This window comes from Sciurus carolinensis, chromosome 19 (genome assembly GCF_902686445.1).
Source record: "Sciurus carolinensis chromosome 19, mSciCar1.2, whole genome shotgun sequence".
Classification (NCBI taxonomy): domain Eukaryota; kingdom Metazoa; phylum Chordata; class Mammalia; order Rodentia; family Sciuridae; genus Sciurus; species Sciurus carolinensis.
The window spans coordinates 4,901,968-4,919,923 of record NC_062231.1 but is presented as its reverse complement, the minus strand read 5'-3'; the positions used below and the strand labels follow the sequence as shown (position 1 = coordinate 4,919,923).

The 17,956-nt window shown below is 43.4% G+C and overlaps 1 protein-coding gene across 1 annotated transcript; it reads left to right on the top strand.

Moving 5' to 3' along the window:
- The first annotated feature begins 11,634 nt into the window (after positions 1 to 11,634).
- Positions 11,635 to 17,611, top strand: LOC124971151 (uncharacterized). The gene is given in 2 exon segments (XM_047534937.1): positions 11,635 to 15,084; positions 15,086 to 17,611. Coding segments are annotated over 2 exon segments (5,274 nt in total). The 3' UTR covers positions 16,910 to 17,611.
- The last annotated feature ends 345 nt before the right edge of the window (positions 17,612 to 17,956 follow it).

Sequence of the window (17,956 nt, the reverse complement as noted above, 5' to 3'; positions counted from 1 at the left end):
TTATTTTGTTAATTTTTCTGATTGTTTCTTTTATTTCAATTTTGTTGATTTAGGCTCTGATTTTAACTATTTTATGTCTTCTACTACTTTTGGTGTTGGTCTGCTCTTCTTTATCTAGGGCTTTGAGTTGTAGTGTTAAGTCGTTTATTTGTTGATTTCTACTTCTTTTTTTGAATGCGCCCATGAAATAAATCTTCCTTTAAGTACTGCTTTCATAGTGTCCCATAGATTTTGATATGATGTGTCTTTGTTCTCGTTTACTTCTAAGAATTTTTTATTTCCCTCCTGATTTCTTCTGTTGTTCATTCATCTTATAATAGTGTATTATTTAATCTCCAGGAATTGGAGAAGTTTCTGTTTTTTATTCTGTCATTTATTTCTAAGTTCAATCCATTATGATCTGATAGAGTACAAGGTAGAATCTCTATCTTTTTGTATTTGCTAACAGTAGCTTTGTGGCATAATATATGGTTTATTTTAGAGAAGGATCGATGTGCTGTTGAGAAGAAAGTGTATTCGTTCTTTGTTGGATGGTATATTTTATATATGTCCGTTAAATCTAAATTGCTGATTGTGTTGTTGAGATCTATAGTTTCTTTATTCAATTTTTGTTTGGAAGATCTATCCAGTGGTGAGAGAGGTGTGTTAAAATCGGTTAGTATTATTGTGTTGTGGTTTGTTTGATTTCTGGAATTGAGAAGGATTTTTTTGACGTACATGGATGAGTCAATGTTCAGGACATAGATATTTATGATTGTTATGTCTTGCTGATTTATGTTTCCCTTAAGTAGTATGTAATGTCCTTCTTTATCCCTTCTGACTAGTTTTGGTTTGAAGTCCACATTATCTGAAATGAGGATGGTTACTCCAGCTGTTTTGCTGTGTCTATGTGCTTGGTATATTTTTTCCCATCCTTTCACCTTTAGTCTATGGGTATCTCTTTCTATGAGATGAGTCTCTTGCAGTAAGCTTATTGTTGGATTTTTCTTTTTAATCCAATCTGCCAGTCTATGTCTTTTGATTGATGAGTTCAGGCCATTAACATTCAGGGTTATTATTGTGATATGATTTGTATTCCCAGTCATTTGACTCATTTTTGTTTTTTGACATGTTTTGGTTTCTCCTTTATTTGGCTATTCCTTTAGGCTAGTTCCTTCTGTTGCTGATTTGCATCATTGTTTTTCATCTCTTCCTCATGGAATATTTTGCTGAGAATGTTCTGTAATGCCAGCTTTCTTTTTGTAAATTCCTTTAGTTTGTTGATCATGGAAGAACCTTATTCGTTGTCAAATCTGAAAGTAAGTTTTGCTGGGTATAAGATTCTTGGTTGAAATCCATTTTCTTTCAGGGCTTGGTACATGTTGTTCCAGGCCCTAGAAAGCATTTAGGGTCTGGATTGAAAAATCTGCTGATATTCTAATTGGTTTCCCCCTGAATGTAAGTTGAATCTTTTCTCTTGCAGCCTTTAAAATTCTGTCTTTATTTTGTATGTTAGATATTTTCATAATAATGTGCCTTGGTGTGGGTCTGGTGTAATTTTGTATATTTGGAGTCCTAGAAGCCTCTTGGACTTGATTTTCCATTTCATTCTTCAGATTTGGGAAATTTTCTGATATTATTTCATTGAATAGATTTTTCATTCATTTGGTTTGTTTCTCTAAGCCTTCCTCAATCCCAATAATTCTTAAATTTGACCTTTTCTTGATATCGCATAATTCTTGTAGATTCTGTTCATGATTTCTTACCGTCTTCTCTGTTTGTTCCACTATGTTTTCTTTTTTTTTATTTTTTTAAGTTTACATAGGTTAATGATGTTTATTTTATTTTTCCCCTCCCCCCCACCTCTCCCACCCCTCTTTTCCCTCTACACAGTCCTTCTTTCCTTCATTATTACCGCTCTCCTTAGCCTAACTCTAAACCTAACCCTAAACCTAATGCTAGCCCCTCCCACCCCCCATTAATGTCCTCATCCGCTTATCATCGAGATCATTCGTCCTTTAGTTTTTTGAGATTGGCTTATCTCACTTAGCATGATATTCTCCAATTTCGACCATTTGCCTACAAATGCCATAATTTTATCATTCTTCATTGTGGAGTAATATTCCATTGCATAAATATGCCACAGTTTCTTTATCCATTCATCAACTGAAGGGCATCTAGTTTGGTTCCACAATCTGGCTATGGTGAATTGAGCAGCAATGAACATTGATGTGGCTGTATCACTGTAGTATGCTGATTTTAAGTCCTTTGGGTATAGGCCAAGGAGTGGGATAGCTGGGTCAAATGGTGTTTCCATTCCAAGTTTTCTGAGGAATCTCCACACTGCTTTCCAGAGTGGCTGCACTAATTTGCAACCCCACCAGCAATGTATGAGTGTTCCTTTTTCACCACATCCTCGCCAACACCTATTGTTGCTTGTATTCTTGATAATCGCCATTCTAATTGGGGTGAGATGAAATCTTAGGGTAGTTTTGATTTGCATTTCCCTTATTACTAGGGATGTTGAACATTTTTTCATATATCTGTTGATTACTTGTACATCTTCTTCTGTGAAGTGTCTGTTCATTTCCTTAGACCATTTGTTTATTGGATTATTTGTATTCTTCGTGTAGAGTTTTTTGAGTTCTTTATAGATTCTGGAAGTTAGCGCTCTATCTGAGGTATGGTTGGCAAAGATATTCTCCCACTCTGTAGGCTCTCTCTTCACATTACTGATAGTTTCCTTTGCTGAGAGAAAGCTTTTTAGTTTGAATCTATCCTAGTTGTTGATTCTTGCTTTTATTTCTTGGGCTATGGGAGGCCTGTTAAGGAAGTCTGATCCTAAGCCAACAAGTTGAAGATTTGGACCTACTTTTTCTTCTATAAGATGCAGGGTCTCTGGTCTGATTCCGAGGTCCTTGATCCATTTTGAGTTGAGTTTTGTGTAGGGTGAGAGATGGGGGTTTAATTTCATTCTATTGCATATAGTTTTCCAGTTTTCCCAGCACCATTTGTTGAAGAGGCTATCTTTTCTCCATTGCATATTGTTGGAACCTTTGTCTAGTATGAGAAAATGTATTTATTTGGGTTTGTGTCCATGTCCTCTATTCTGTACCATTGATCTACCTGTCTATTTTGGTACCAATACCATGATGTTTTTGTTACTATTGCTTTGTAGTAGAGTTGAAGATCTGGTATTGCAATACCCCCTGCTTCGCTCTTGCTACTGAGGATTGCTTAAGCTATTCTAGGTTTTTTATTCTTCCAGATCAATTTCATAATTGCTTGCTCTATTTCTGCAAGGTACATCATTGGGATTTTAATTGGAATTGCATTGAATCTGTATAGCACTTTAGGAAGTATAGCCATTTTGACGATATTAATTCTGCCTATCCAGGAACATGAGAGATCTTTCCATCTTCTAAGGTTTTCTTTAATTTCTTTCTTTAGTGTTCTATAGTTCTCATTGTAGACATCTTTCACCTCTTTTGTGAGATTGATTCCCAAGTATTTTATTTTTTTCGATGCTATTGTGAATGGGGTAGTTTTCCTAATTTCTCTTTCTGAAGATTCATCACTTATGTATAAAAATGCATTGGATTTATGAGCATTGATCTTGTACCCTGCTACTTTACTGAATTAACTTAAGAGTTCTAAAAGTTTTCTGGTGGAATTTCCATGTTCCTCTAAATATATAATCATGTCATCAGCGAACAGGGATAGTTTGAGTTCTTCTTTTCCTATTCGTATCCCTTTAATTTCTTTGGTTTGTCTGATTGCTCTGGCTAGAGTCTCAAGGACGATGTTGAATAGAAGTGGTGAAAGAGGGCATCCCTGCCTTGTTCCAGTTTTTAGGGGGAACGCTTTCAGTTTTTCACCATTTAGAATGATATTAGCCATGGGCTTAGCGTAGATTGCCTTTATAATGTTTAGGAATGTTCCCACTACCCCAATTTTTTCTAGTGTTTTGAGCATGAAGGGATGCTGTATTTTATCAAATGCTTTTTCTGCATCTATTGAAATAATCATGTGATTCTTAACTTTAAGTCTGTTGATATGGTGAATGACATTTATTGATTTCCTGATGTTGAACCAACCTAGCATACCTGGGATAAAACCCACTTGATCGTGGTGCACTATCTTTTTAATATATATTTGTATGCGATTTGCTAAAATTTTGTTGAGAATTTTTGCATCAATGTTCATTAAGGATATTGGTCTGAAATTTTCTTTCCTCGATGTGTCTCTGTCTGGTTTAGGTATCAGGGTGATATTGGCTTCATAGAACAAATTTGGGAGGGTTCCCTCCTCTTCTATTTCATGGAATAGTTTGAGGAGTATTGAATGAGCTCTTCTTTAAAGGTTTTGTAGAACTCGGCTGAGAACCCATCTGGTCCTGGATTTTTCTTTGTTGGTAGGCTTTTGATGACCTCTTCTATTTCATTGCTTGAAATTGGTTTATTTAACTTGTGTATGTCCTCCTCGTTCAGTTTAGGTAGTTCATATGTCTCTAGAAATTTGTTGATGTCTTCGAGGTTTTCTGTTTTGTTGGAGTATAGATTTTCGAAATAGCTTCTAATTATGTTTTGTATTTCACTCGTGTCTGTTGTGATGTTTCCTTGTTCATTCCGAATTTTAGTAATTTGAGTTTTCTCCCTCTTTCTCTTTGTTAGTGTGGCTAAGGGTTTATCAATTTTATTTATTTTTTCAAAGAACCAACTATTTCTTTTGTTAATTTTTCCAATTGTTTCTTTTGTTTCAATTTCGTTGATTTCGGCTCTGATTTTGACTATTTCCTGTCTTCTACTACTTTTGGTATTGGCCTGCTCTTCTTTTTCTAGTGCTTTGAGCTGTAGTGCTAAGTCGCTTATTTGTTGATTTCTACTTCTTTTTTTGAATGCACCCCATGAAATAAATCTTCCTCTAAGTACTGCTTTTATAGTGTCCCAGAGATTTTGATATGATGTGTCTTTGTTCTCATTTACTTCTAAGAATTTTTTAATTTCCCTCCTGATGTCTTCTGTTATCCATTCATCATATAATAGTGTATTATTTAGTCTCCAGGTAGTGGAGAAGTTTCTGTTTTTTATTCTGTCATTTATTTCTAATTTCAATCCATTATGATCTGATAGAGTACAAGGTAGTATCTCTATCTTCTTGTATTTGCTAGCAGTAGCTTTGTGGCATAAAATATGGTCTATTTTAGAGAAGGATCCATGTGCTGCTGAGAAGAAAGTGTATTCGTTCTTTGTTGGATGGTATATTCTATATATGTCCGTTAAATCTAAATTGCTGATTGTGTTGTTGAGATCTATAGTTTCTTTATTCAATTTTTGTTTGGACAATCTATCCAGTGGTGAGAGAGGTGTGTTAAAATCGCCTAGTATTATTGTGTTGTGGTCTATTTGATTTCTGGAATTGAGAAGGATTTGTTTGACGTACGTGGATGAGCCAATATTCGGGGCATAGATATTTATGATTGTTATGTCTTGCTGATTTATGCTTCCCTTAAGCAGCATGTAATGTCCTTCTTTATCCCTTCTGACTAGTTTTGGTTTGAAGTCCACATTATCTGAGATGAGGATGGATACTCCAGCTTTTTTGCTGTGTCTGTGTGCATGGTATGTTTTTCCCCATCCTTTCACCTTTAGTCTATGGGTGTCTCTTTCTATGAGATGAGTCTCTTGCAGGCAGCATATTGTTGGATTTTTCTTTTCAATCCAGTCTGGCAGTATGTGTCTTTTGATTGATGAATTCAGGCCATTAACATTCAGGGTTATTATTGTGATATGATTTGTATTCCCAGTCAATTGACTCATATTTGTTTTTGACATGATTTGGTTTCTCCTTTATTTGGCTATTCCTTTAGGCTAGCACCTCCTGTTGCTGATTTGCATCGTTGTTTTTCATCTCTTCCTCATGGAATATTTTGCTGAGAATGTTCTGTAATGCTGGCTTCCTTTTTGTAAATTCCTTTAGCTTTTGTTTATCATGGAAGGATCTTATTTCATCGTCAAATTTGAAGGTAAGTTTTGCTGGGTATAAGATTCTGGGTGGCATCCGTTTTCTTTCAGGGCTTGGTATATGTTGCTCCAGGCCCTTCTAGCTTTTAGGGTCTGGATTGAAAAATCTGCTGATATTCTTATTGGTTTCCCTCTGAATGTAATTTGATTCTTTTCTCTCACAGCCTTTAAAATTCTGTCTTTATTTTGTATGTTAGGTATTTTCATAATAATGTGCCTTGGTGTGGGTCTGTTGTAATTTTGTATGTTTGGAGTTCTATAAGCCTCTTGTACTTGGTTTTCCATTTCATTCTTCAGATTTGTGAAATTTTCTGTTATTATTTCATTGAATAGATTGTTCATTCCTTTGGTTTGTTTCTCTAAGCCTTCCTCAGTCCCAATAATTCTTAAATTTGGCCTTTTCATGATATCCCATAATTTTTGTAGATTCTGTTCATGATTTCTTACCATCTTTTCTGTTTGACCAACTTTGCTTTCAAGATTAAATAATTTTTCTTCAATGTCTGAGGTTCTGTCTTCCAGGTGTTCTATCCTATTGGTTATGCTTTCTATGGAGTTTTTAACTTGGTTTATTGTTTCCTTCATTTCAAGGATTTTAGTTTGGTTTTTTTTCAGTATCTCTAACTCTTTATTGAAATGATCTCTTGCTTCCCGTATTTGGTCTTTTAACTGTTGATTGGTACGATCATTTAATGCCTGCATTTGCTCTTTCATCTCCTCCTTCAATGCCTGCATTTGCTCTTTCATCTCCTCATTAGCTTCCCTGATCATTTTAATTACGTACATCCTGAACTCCCTTTCTGACATTTCTTCTGCTGTGCTGTCATTGGGTTTTATTGATGTAGTATCTAGGTTTGTTTGGGACATTTTCTTCCCTTGTTTTCTCATATTGATCAGTTGTCAGTGGGACCCTGAGATATTTCAGTTGTCCGCTATTGGCTTATAGTGTCCCAGTAGATTTCCAGTGTATCACCTCCCAGCCTTCAGTAGCCTGATGTCTTGGAGGAATCTGATAAAGCAGCTCATCCGAAGAAAACTGCCCCTACCCCCCTACTGGTTCCACGGTTTGGAACTGGCTCTGTGCGGAAAAGCTCTCACTGTGGGCCTGCACCATGCAGCTGGCCGTGTAGGAAGAGCCCACTGCCGGAGTGTGGAAGGCTACCTTGGGAAGACTCTAGCTGCCCTGCCCGGCTCCGCTAAGCCACCTCTATCTGGGCCTGCCACCCGGGCTGAGCTTTACCCAGTGGGCAGACTCACCCGTGGCTCTATTTCAGTCCGAGTCTCTCAATGCCTCCCCCTCTTAACTCCTGGGTTCTGAGTGACCGGGGGTGCAGTCTCCCTCTAGGCCGCCATCTTGGATTGCCCCGTGAAGAGGGCCTGCAGCCGGAGTGGGCAGAGCCGCCTGAAGAGGTCTCCAGCTGCCCTGCCCTGATCCCTGAGGCTGCTTGCAGATCGAGACTCTCCGCTGGTTCGTTGCCGGAGTACACTGCGCTGCAACGGCTCTGGGACTCGGAGCCTGCTCTGGTCAGAAAGGCTTTCACTAGCGGGCCAGTTCCGTTCCGAGAACCTGGAGAAGCTGGCTGTGTGGGCGGGGCCCACCGCTGAAGTGCGCAGGGCTGCCTGTGGATGACTCTAGCTGCCCTGCCCAGCTCCGATAAGCCACCTCTATCTGGGCCTGCCACCCGGGCCGAGCTTTACCCAGTGGGCAGACTCACCCGTGGCTCCACTTCAGTCCGAGTCTCTCAATGCCTCCCCTTCTTAACTCCTGGGTTCTGGAGCAACTGGGGGTGCAGTCTCCCTCTAGGCCGCCATCTTGGATTGCCCCGTGAAGAGAGCCTGCAGCCGGAGTGGGCAGAGCTTCCTGAAGAGGTTTCTGGCTGCCCTGCCCTAATCCCAGAGGCTGCCTGCAGATCGAAGCTCTCCGCTGGTTCGTTGCCGGAGTACGCTGCGCTGCAGTGGCTCCGGGACTCGGAGCTTGTTCTGGTCAGAAAGGCCCCACTTTGTTTTCAAGATTAAATATTTTGTCTTCTATGTCTGAGGTTCTGTCTTCCAGGTGTTCTATCCTACTGGTTATGCTTTCTATGGAGTTTTTAACTTGGTTTATTATTTCCTTCATTTCAAGGATTTCTCTTTGTTTTTTTTTTTCAATATCTCTAACTCTTTATTGAAATGATCTCTTGCTTCCCATATTTGCTCTTTTAACTGGTGATTGGTGTGATCATTTAATGCCTGCATTTGCTCTTTCATCTTCTCCTTCAATGCCTGCATTTGCTCTTTCATCTCCTCATTTGCTTCCCTGATTGTTTTAATTATGTACATTCTGTACTCCCTTTCTGACATTGCTTCTGCTGTGCTGTCATTGGGTTTTATTGATATAGTACATAGGTTTTTGGGACATTTTCTTCCCTTGTTTTCTCATATTGTTCAGATGTCAGTGGGACTCTGAGATATTGCAGATTTCCTCTATTGGCTTATAGTGTCCCTGTGGATTTCCAGTGTATCACCTCCTAGCCCTCAGTATCCTGAAATCTTTGAGGAACTTGATAAGGCATTGCTTCTGAAGAAAGCTGCCCCTAGCCTGCTACTGGTTCCAGGGCTTGGAGCTGGCTCTGTGTGGAAAGGCTCTCACCGGGGAGCCTGCTCAGAGAAGCTGGTCGTGTGGGAGGAGCTCACCACCGGAGTGCGCAGGACTACCTGTGGAAGTCTCTAGCTGCCTTGCCCTGCTCTGATAAGCTGCCCCTATCCATGTCTGCCGCCCAGGCTGAGCTTCACCTGGTGAGGGAGACTCACCTCGTGCTCTATTTTAGTCCGAGTCTCTCAATGCCCCCCCTTCTTGAATCCTGGGTTCTGGAGTGACTGGAGATTCAGTCACCCTCTAGTCCGACATCTTGGATCGCCCTGTGGAACAAGCGATATATGTGGATATATCACATATATGTGGATATATCACAGTTTTTTTATCCATTCATCAATTGAAGGACATCTATGTTGGTTTCACAATCTAGCTATTGTGAATTGAGCAGCTAGGAACATTGATGTGGCTGTATCTCTGTAGTATGCTGATTTTAAGTCTTTTGGGTATAGGCAAAGGAGTGGGATAGCTGGGTCAAATGGTGGTTCCATTCCAAGCTTTCTGAGGAATCTCCATGTTCCTTACTTTTAACTCATCCTTGTGGGACCCCATGCAGGCAAGTGGAAGGGTTCAGGTGCTAATCACTGAGGTTTCTGTCTCAGAACTCAGTGAGGAGGGAATCAAGAGAAGGCGGAAACTGCACTAGTGACCATTGCCACAATGTCATGAGGGAAATCCACAAGAGGAGGTGGAGGTTGAATTGTCCCCAAATCTCAGATATTGCAGCCAGGTAGCTCTGTGGAGATTCATTTGAATTGAAGGAAAATCTATCCTCTATCATTCACCAGGAACACAACTCCTACCAGGTCCTTCCCCACACTGGGAGAAACTGTCCATGCAGCCAGATTCCCACAGGTTTAGTGGTGTAATTGGAGAGGTCTGGGCTGCCCAGAGGTGAGCAGTTACCACACCAAGATGGTCTGGGAAATAGCAGACCATTGCTGGCTACCGAGGAGGTACTATATTTGGACTCCAGTTTGGCCTCAACATAGTTTGAACACAACTAAGAGAGAACAAAGACAGCAATATAATAATGTACACATGCATACACCCAAATAATTGAGATTAATTTCTTAAGAGAATTGGAATTCTCCACCATTTTGCAATCCTCCCAATTTTTCACCAAAAAATGTACTTTTAAATATGTAGTTGGGGCTTAATCAAGAAGAAAAATATAAAAACCAAGTAAGACACTACTCCAGAAAACCTCAAGGTGAGATTATAATTGAAAATCATTTTGAGTAATTTTTTGAAATTTGAATGTAAACAGAAGCTGATGTAGAGTGGGAACCCCATAATTGTTACATAATCTAGACATGATTTGAGAAATGGCACATGGAACCATACAGAGAACCCTAAAGTCAAAGAGACTTGAGTATTGAAGTGTTCCAGGGTCCAGCCCTAGCAGGAGTCCATGGATTCCACACAGGTAAACAGGGCGTGGGGAAACAGCGTCGGCATTGGTTGGAGAATGAAAGACACAGACTCTAGTTCTGGTGCAATCAATTCCACTTTATTCTGGGGAAGGCTGGGTTTATATACATTTTTCTTTAGGCTATAATGGCAGTCTTGTGGTTAATATTGAAGAAGTTTCCAAAGCATAGGCAGAAATTGTCTTTAACAAGGAACAGAAAGATTATGAGAAAACAGTAACCTTACAGATTATCCTTACCTAATCACAATTGTTTTAAGAATATCTAACTACATCAATGAGCTAATACAATGTTTATTTCCTTAATATCTAAACTCTATGTGACCTAAGACTATTCTTATTATTCTCACAGTTAAAGCGATAGACAAGTAATCTCAAGTGACCATCTCTACTAGGTCCATCTGGTTAACATCTAAATTACTGAGTTAAGGGCTACAGAAGGGCAGTGTCACAATGGTTCTCGTGGCCAAGTTTTTTTACTGAATAGATTGCCTTGTCTTATGTAGCTCTTTTTTCCCAGAACAGGACATTGTGCACCAACGTTTATTATAGGGGTGACCTATTCTTTGTAGTGAAAGGCCCCAGCTCTTTGTCTTAAACCCATGACCTAGGACACTCTACCAAACCCCCCCCCTGGGAAGGTTGCACGGCCTACCTGGAGGTCATTAAACTGATAACTAGGTTAAGAAAGAATAGGGCGGTTGGGAAAGCATAGATCATCGGGTCCCAGGGAGTGCCTGAACAATCAGGAACTGATAAGCGGGAACCAGGAACCATAAAAATACCAAGAATACCAAGTGATAATTGTGGATTTTTTTTGGGATATAATAACCTTACCCTTCAAGTAACCTATGTGCTGTGTACGTGCTGGATTCAAAATAACCAATAGGAAACCTGTTGCTTACCGCGCGCGCGAAACCTGCCCCTTTACCCTATAAAAACCTGTACCCCAAAAAGCCCGGTGTGCCACATAACCGAAGCTCTGGCTGAGGTTTTGCTGTGCACCTGCAGGCGCCTGTGTAACCAATAAACTGCCTCTTGCTTTTGCAGCCAGTGATTACGTGAGTTCTTCCTTGGACAGGGGGGCTTAGGGTCTTTCATTTGGAGGTCCCACCGAGATCAGACGAGATCACCCCGGACCCCTGCCCGAGGAACGGCCGAAAGTACTCTGGGAGGTAAGCTGGCCAGCACAAAAATTTTTTGTTCTTGTCTGTCTTGGTTTGTGTAGTTGTTCTGTCTTTCTGTCTTGAAGCGCAGCGATAGTACTTTGTAGGGGCACGCGTGTTCCATTTGTAATTTTTGGGCAGCCTGAGAAGGAGTTGACGAACTCTGACTTCTCCCCTGCCACCCTGGGAGACGTCCCAGGGATCCCGGGCGCCCGATTTTTCGGGGCCTCAGGTGTCTCCGAAGGATACACCGTTTTGAGATTTGGCCAAGAACTCCCCAGTTCGTTGGCACCCTTAGATGCTTTTGGCTTGTGTCGAAAGCGCGCAGCGATTGTCTTTTGTGGTTTTGTCTTTGTCTTGTTGTGTACTTTTCTTTACCTCCTTTTACATCCTGAGGCAAAGATGGGGCAATCCATGGTAACCCCTCTAAGTCTCACTCTCGACCATTGGCAGGATGTCCGGAGTCGAGCCAACAACATGTCGGTCGAGATTACAAAGAAAAAATGGATAGCACTCTGCTCCTCTGAATGGCCAGCTTTCAATGTCGGTTGGCCCAAAGAAGGAACCTTTAACCTTGATCTTATTTCACAGGTCAAATCCCAAGTTTTCATTCTAGGACCCAGAGGACACCCAGATCAAGTCCCCTACATCGTGACTTGGGAAAATCTAGTCTCTAACCCACCCCCATGGGTCACCCCTTTCTCCTCACTTAAGCCCTCTCCCCCTTCTCCTCTAAGCCCCTCACCTCTCCCATCTGCACCCCTTGCTCCCATTCCGGCACCATCTACCCAAAGTTCTAGGTTGTACCCTATGTTAGATAAGTCTAAACCCCCAGCCTCAAGCAGGTCAAAGTCGCGAACGATCCTTCCACCCGATGAATCCACCCTGATGAACCTGATGACAGAGGAACCCCCACCCTATCCACCCCAACCTCTTCCAGCTCCCCATTCAGATTCCTCCGAAGAAGAGGAAGAATCACCTGTCGCCGGTGCCCCTCCAGACCCATCCCCCATGGTGGGGCGACTCCGGGGACGCTGAGAACCCCCAAATCTGGGGAAAACTTCAAAAGCCTTCCCCTTGTGCCAGACCGGGGGCCCTAATAGTCCATACCAGTATTGGCCATTCTCCGCCTCTGATCTTTATAATTGGAAGGCTCATAACCCTCCTTTCTCTAGTGACCCAGTTGCCTTGATTTCTCTGATTGAGTCTGTTCTAGTGACCCACCAGCCAATCTGGGATGATTGTCAGCAACTTCTCCAGACTCTCCTCACCTCTGAGGAGAAACAAAAAGTGTTACTGGAGGCTCGAAAAAATGTTCCAGGGGATAATGGGCGTCCCACTCAACTACCAAACCTGATCAATGAAGCCTTTCCTTTGACCCGACCAGATTGGGACTATAGCACTGATGAAGGTAGGAACCACCTACGTCTCTATCGCCAGTTGCTTATAGCGGGTCTCCATGGAGCAGGGCGACGGCCCACTAATTTGGCCCAGGTAAGACAGACTATCCAGCGGGCGGAAGAAACCCCGACCGCATTTCTAGAAAGGTTGAAAGAGGCTTATCGAAGATTCACTCCCTTCGATCCAGATAGTGAGGAGCAGAAAGGTAACGTCTCCATGGCATTTATCTGGCAATCAGCCCCAGATATAAGAAGCAAGTTACAAAGGTTGGATAATCTGCAGGACTATTCCTTGGCAGATCTACTGAAGGAAGCAGAAAGGATTTTTAATAAGAGGGAAACTCCAGAAGAAAGGGAAGAAAGAATTAGGAAAGTGCAAGAGGAAAGAGAGATGAGATACAAAGAGGAATTAGATAGAAGGGAAAGGGAAAGAGATCGAAAAAGAAATAAAGAATTAAGTAAAATACTGGCCACGGTCGCGCAGGCAGAGCTAAAGGAGAATAGGCTAGGAAAGGAAAAAGGGCGAAGCAGGCCCCTCGTAGAGCATGACCAATGTGCCTACTGCAAGGAAAAAGGACACTGGGTTAAGGACTGTCCAAAGAACCCAAAAAGGCTTCCCAACTTGAGGAAGTACCCAAACCGAGCCCCCCAATTGCTGGCTTTAGATGATGAAGATTAGGGGCGTCAGGGCCAGGAGCTCCCCCCTGAGCCCCGGGTAACTCTTCGAGTGGGGGAGCAACCGATTACTTTCCTAGTAGACACCGGAGCCCAACATTCGGTACTAACCCAAGCTCCAGGGCCCTTGAGCAGCAAGACCACATGGGTCCAAGGAGCCACCGGGTGCAAATCTTACCGATGGACCACCAAAAGAGAAGTGCATCTTGCCTCAGGTAAAGTCTCCCACTCATTCTTACATGTACCTGACTGTCCATACCCACTACTGGGAAGAGACTTACTAACTAAATTGAAAGCCCAAATTCATTTTGAAAATGGGAAAGCCTCAGTCAGCGGACCAAATGGGGCTCCTTTACATATACTAACCTTTAAATTGGAAGATGAGTACCGACTATTTGATAGCACCCCACAACCCGATCGGAACATGGACTATTGGATTACTACTTACCCAGAAGCTTGGGCAGAAACCGGGGAAGTGGGGATGGCAATACGCCAGCCCCCTATAGTGATTCCACTTAAGACTACTGCCTCCCCTATTAACATCAAGCAGTACCCCATGTCAATGGAGGCTTACCAGGGCATTAAGCCACACATCCAGCGGCTCTTAGACCAAGGCATTCTAACCCCTTGTCGATCGCCCTGGAATACCCCCTTACTCCCAGTTAAGAAGCCCGGGACTAAAGATTACTGGCCAGTTCAGGACTTAAGAGAAGTAAATAAAAGGGTAGAAGATATTCACCCCACGGTGCCTAATCCCTACAACCTCCTAAGCACCCTGCCTCCCACTCACACCTGGTACACAGTATTGGATTTAAAGGACGCATTCTTCTGCCTAAGGTTAAGCCCCCAAAGCCAGGCCCTCTTTGCATTTGAATGGAGGGATCCTGAGAAGGGGCTCTCTGGGCAGCTGACCTGGACCAGACTACCGCAGGGATTCAAGAACAGCCCGACACTCTTTGACGAGGCTTTACACCAGGACTTGGCCGACTTCCGGGTAAGACACCCCTCCTTAATAATGCTCCAATATGTGGATGACATCTTATTGGCAGCTACCTCTGAGGAGGAATGCCTGGAAGGAACGAAAGCATTATTGCAAACCCTAGGGCAACTAGGGTACCGGGCATCAGCCAAAAAGGCACAAATTTGTCAAACCAAAGTTACTTACCTTGGCTATGAGCTACGTGATGGCCAAAGGTGGCTGACCCCAGCCAGAAAAGAGACTATTTCAAGCATCCCAGTCCCCAAGAACCCCAAGCAGCTGCGGGAATTTCTAGGGACTGCAGGATTTTGCAGACTATGGATTCCTGGGTTCGCGGAAATTGCAGCCCCTTTGTACCCACTGACAAAACAAAACAACCCATTTACTTGGACTGAGGAACATCAGATGGCATTTGATCAAATTAAATTGGCCCTCCTGTCTGCCCCTGCCTTGGGTCTGCCAGATGTCACCAGACCCTTCGATCTGTTTGTAGACGAGAAACAAGGCTATGCTAAAGGAGTCCTAACCCAAAAATTAGGACCTTGGAGGCATCCTATAGCCTACTTGTCCAAGAAATTGGATCCTGTAGCATCAGGATGGCCCCCTTGCCTTCGGATGGTGGCGGCAGTCGCCATCCTAATTAAAGATGCCACCAAATTGACTCTGGGACAGCCATTAACTTTACTAACACCCCATACCATCGAGGCCATTATTCGTCAACCTCCCGACCGCTGGATTTCTAATGCCCGGCTCACCCACTACCAATCTCTGCTGCTGGACACGGACCGAATCCAATTCGGCCCCGTTGTCATCCTTAAACCCAGCAACACTCCTGCCCCTTCCAGGAGGACCTACCCCCCATAACTGCCAGCAGATTCTTGCAGAAACCCAAGGAACCAGACCAGATCTCACAGATCAACCTATGAAGGACGCAGAGCTGGTATGGTACACTGATGGAAGCAGTTATCTACTTGATGGGGAACGACGGGCAGGAGCAGCTATCACCACCGAGTCAGAGGTAATTTGGGCAAGTGCACTACCGGGAGGAACTTCAGCTCAGCGGGCAGAATTGATAGCCTTAACACAGGCATTAAAACTAGCTGAAGGAAAGAAACTCAATGTGTATACAGACAGTAGGTATGCCACCGCCCACATTCATGGAGAAATTTATCGACGGCGAGGATTGCTAACTTCAGATGGAAAGGAGATCAAAAATAAAACTGAAATTTTAGCCTTACTAAAAGCCTTGTTCTTGCCAAAGAAACTAAGCATAGTACACTGTCCCGGTCACCAGAAGGGGGATCACCCGGAGGCAAAAGGGAACAGGCTGGCAGACGAAACTGCAAGAAATGCGGCTCTAGGACCACAACTCCTAGTGACCACCCTATTGCCACAAAAGGTTAAGAAGTCGCCTGAGGACTTCGATGAACACTGGGTCTATGAGGACCCAGATTTGGACATTGTGCAACACCTAGAGGCCACCTATAACCCGGCTGAAGGCACATGGGAATACCAGGGAAAAACTGTAATGCCTATCAAACACACCAAAGAAATAATAAGGTCCTTGCACCAACTTACTCATTTGGGAGCTAAAAAGATGAGAACCCTCTTGGATCATGGAGAAGGAAATCTATACCTGCCCCACAGAGACTCAATCATCAGGCAAGTCGTGAGAAATTGTCAAGCTTGTGCTCAGGTTAACGCAGGTAAAATAAAATTTGGGATTGGAATCCGGGCCAGAGGGCACAAGCCTGGAACCAGTTGGGAAGTCGACTTCACAGAAATCAAGCCTGGTATGTATGGATACAGGTATCTTTTAGTTTTTGTAGACACTTTTTCAGGATGGGTAGAAGCATATCCCACTCGGCATGAGACTGCTAAAGTCGTAGCAAAGAAGCTACTGGAAGAAATCTTTCCAAGGTATGGTGTACCTGGGGCCATTGGTTCAGATAACGGGCCTGCCTTCACCTCCCAGGTAAGTCAGTTAGTGGCCAGTACATTGGGGATTAATTGGAAATTACATTGTGCTTACCGACCCCAAAGCTCAGGGCAGGTAGAAAGAATGAATAGAACTATCAAGGAGACTTTAACCAAATTAACGCTTGAAACTGGCACTAGAGACTGGGTGCAACTCCTGCCTTTAGCTTTGTACAGGGCCAGGAACACCCCTGGCCCTCAAGGACTAACCCCCTTTGAAATTCTGTATGGTGCCCCACCACCCGCTGTCAATTTCTATGAAACTGAGATTTCTGCTCTATTCACCCCCACCCTGCAGACCCATTTGCGTGCATTGCAGTTAGTCCAAAATGAAGTCTGGAAGCCCCTAGCGGCAGTCTATAAGGAACAGCTGGAGAAACCAACAGTGCCACACTCCTTCAAGATAGGAGACACCGTCTGGGTCCGGAGACATCAGAGCAAAAACCTTGAACCTCGCTGGAAAGGACCTTACACCGTCTTGCTGACCACCCCTACCGCCATCAAGGTAGACGGCATTGCAGCCTGGATCCACGCAGCCCACGCGAAAGCGGCACATCCACAAGACTCCGCCCCGACACCCCAGGAATCAACATGGAGGTTACGACGCACCCAAAATCCGCTAAAGATAAGACTTTCACATTGTTAATTATCTTAGCTTTGTTTCCTGTGATGCCCTATGGCAGTCCGCATGTATCCAGAAATCTAGTTTGGTCTATTCACAATATTGAAACTGGAAAGAAATTAGTCCTGGCTCAAGGGCATCATGCCCTAAACACCTGGTGGCCGGACTTAACTTTCGATCTTTGTAAGTTAGCTGAAGGATCTTGGGAACACACTCAGAAAACCAAAGGGGACTCCTATCCACCCTGCAGATTCCGATCTTGGTATTTTTGCCCTGGGCGCACCAGAACCTACCAATGTGGGGGGCCAGAAGCCTACTATTGTGCCTCATGGGGTTGTGAAACTAGTTCAAATGGGTATTGGCTCAAGGGAAAACCTAGAAGTGACTACGTGCAATTTTCAGAAACAACCCCAGGTGAATCTAATGTAACTATCAGATTTACCCAGGAAGGAAAAAAACAAATAGCATGGCTCCAAGGATATTTATGGGGAGTTCGCCTACACACTCCGCAAGGCGATCCAGGGCTCCTATTCCGAATTCAGGTAGAAGCAAAAGAAACAAAAACCCCAGTAGGCCCCAATTTGGTTCTTGGAGACCAGCGGGTACCCTCAGTCCCTGAATCGAAAGAACCCTCCAAGACCGTACCCCCACCTACTAGCCCTGCGTCCACACCATCAGATAGCGTCCTTCCCAGAAGCCCCTTTGTTGAATCTCCTCCTCTGGGCACTGGGGATCGGCTGTTGCACCTAGTCCAAGGAGCGTTTCAAGCCCTCAATTCCACCAGTCCAGACAAAACCCTAGACTGTTGGTTATGTCTAGCCTCTAGCCCACCTTATTACGAGGGAATCGCCACCACAGCTGGCTGGACGAATAGTAGTACCCCTAATAGCAAGTGTTCCTCCCTACCTAGCTCTAAACTTACAATCCCTGAAGTCAGTGGGCAAGGCCTATGTATAGGCAAGGTACCTAGGTCACATTACTCCCTTTGTAATCAGACCCTCCCAACTCAGGATGGCCATCAATATATCTGGGGACCTAGCGGGACCTACTGGGCATGCAACACTGGACTAA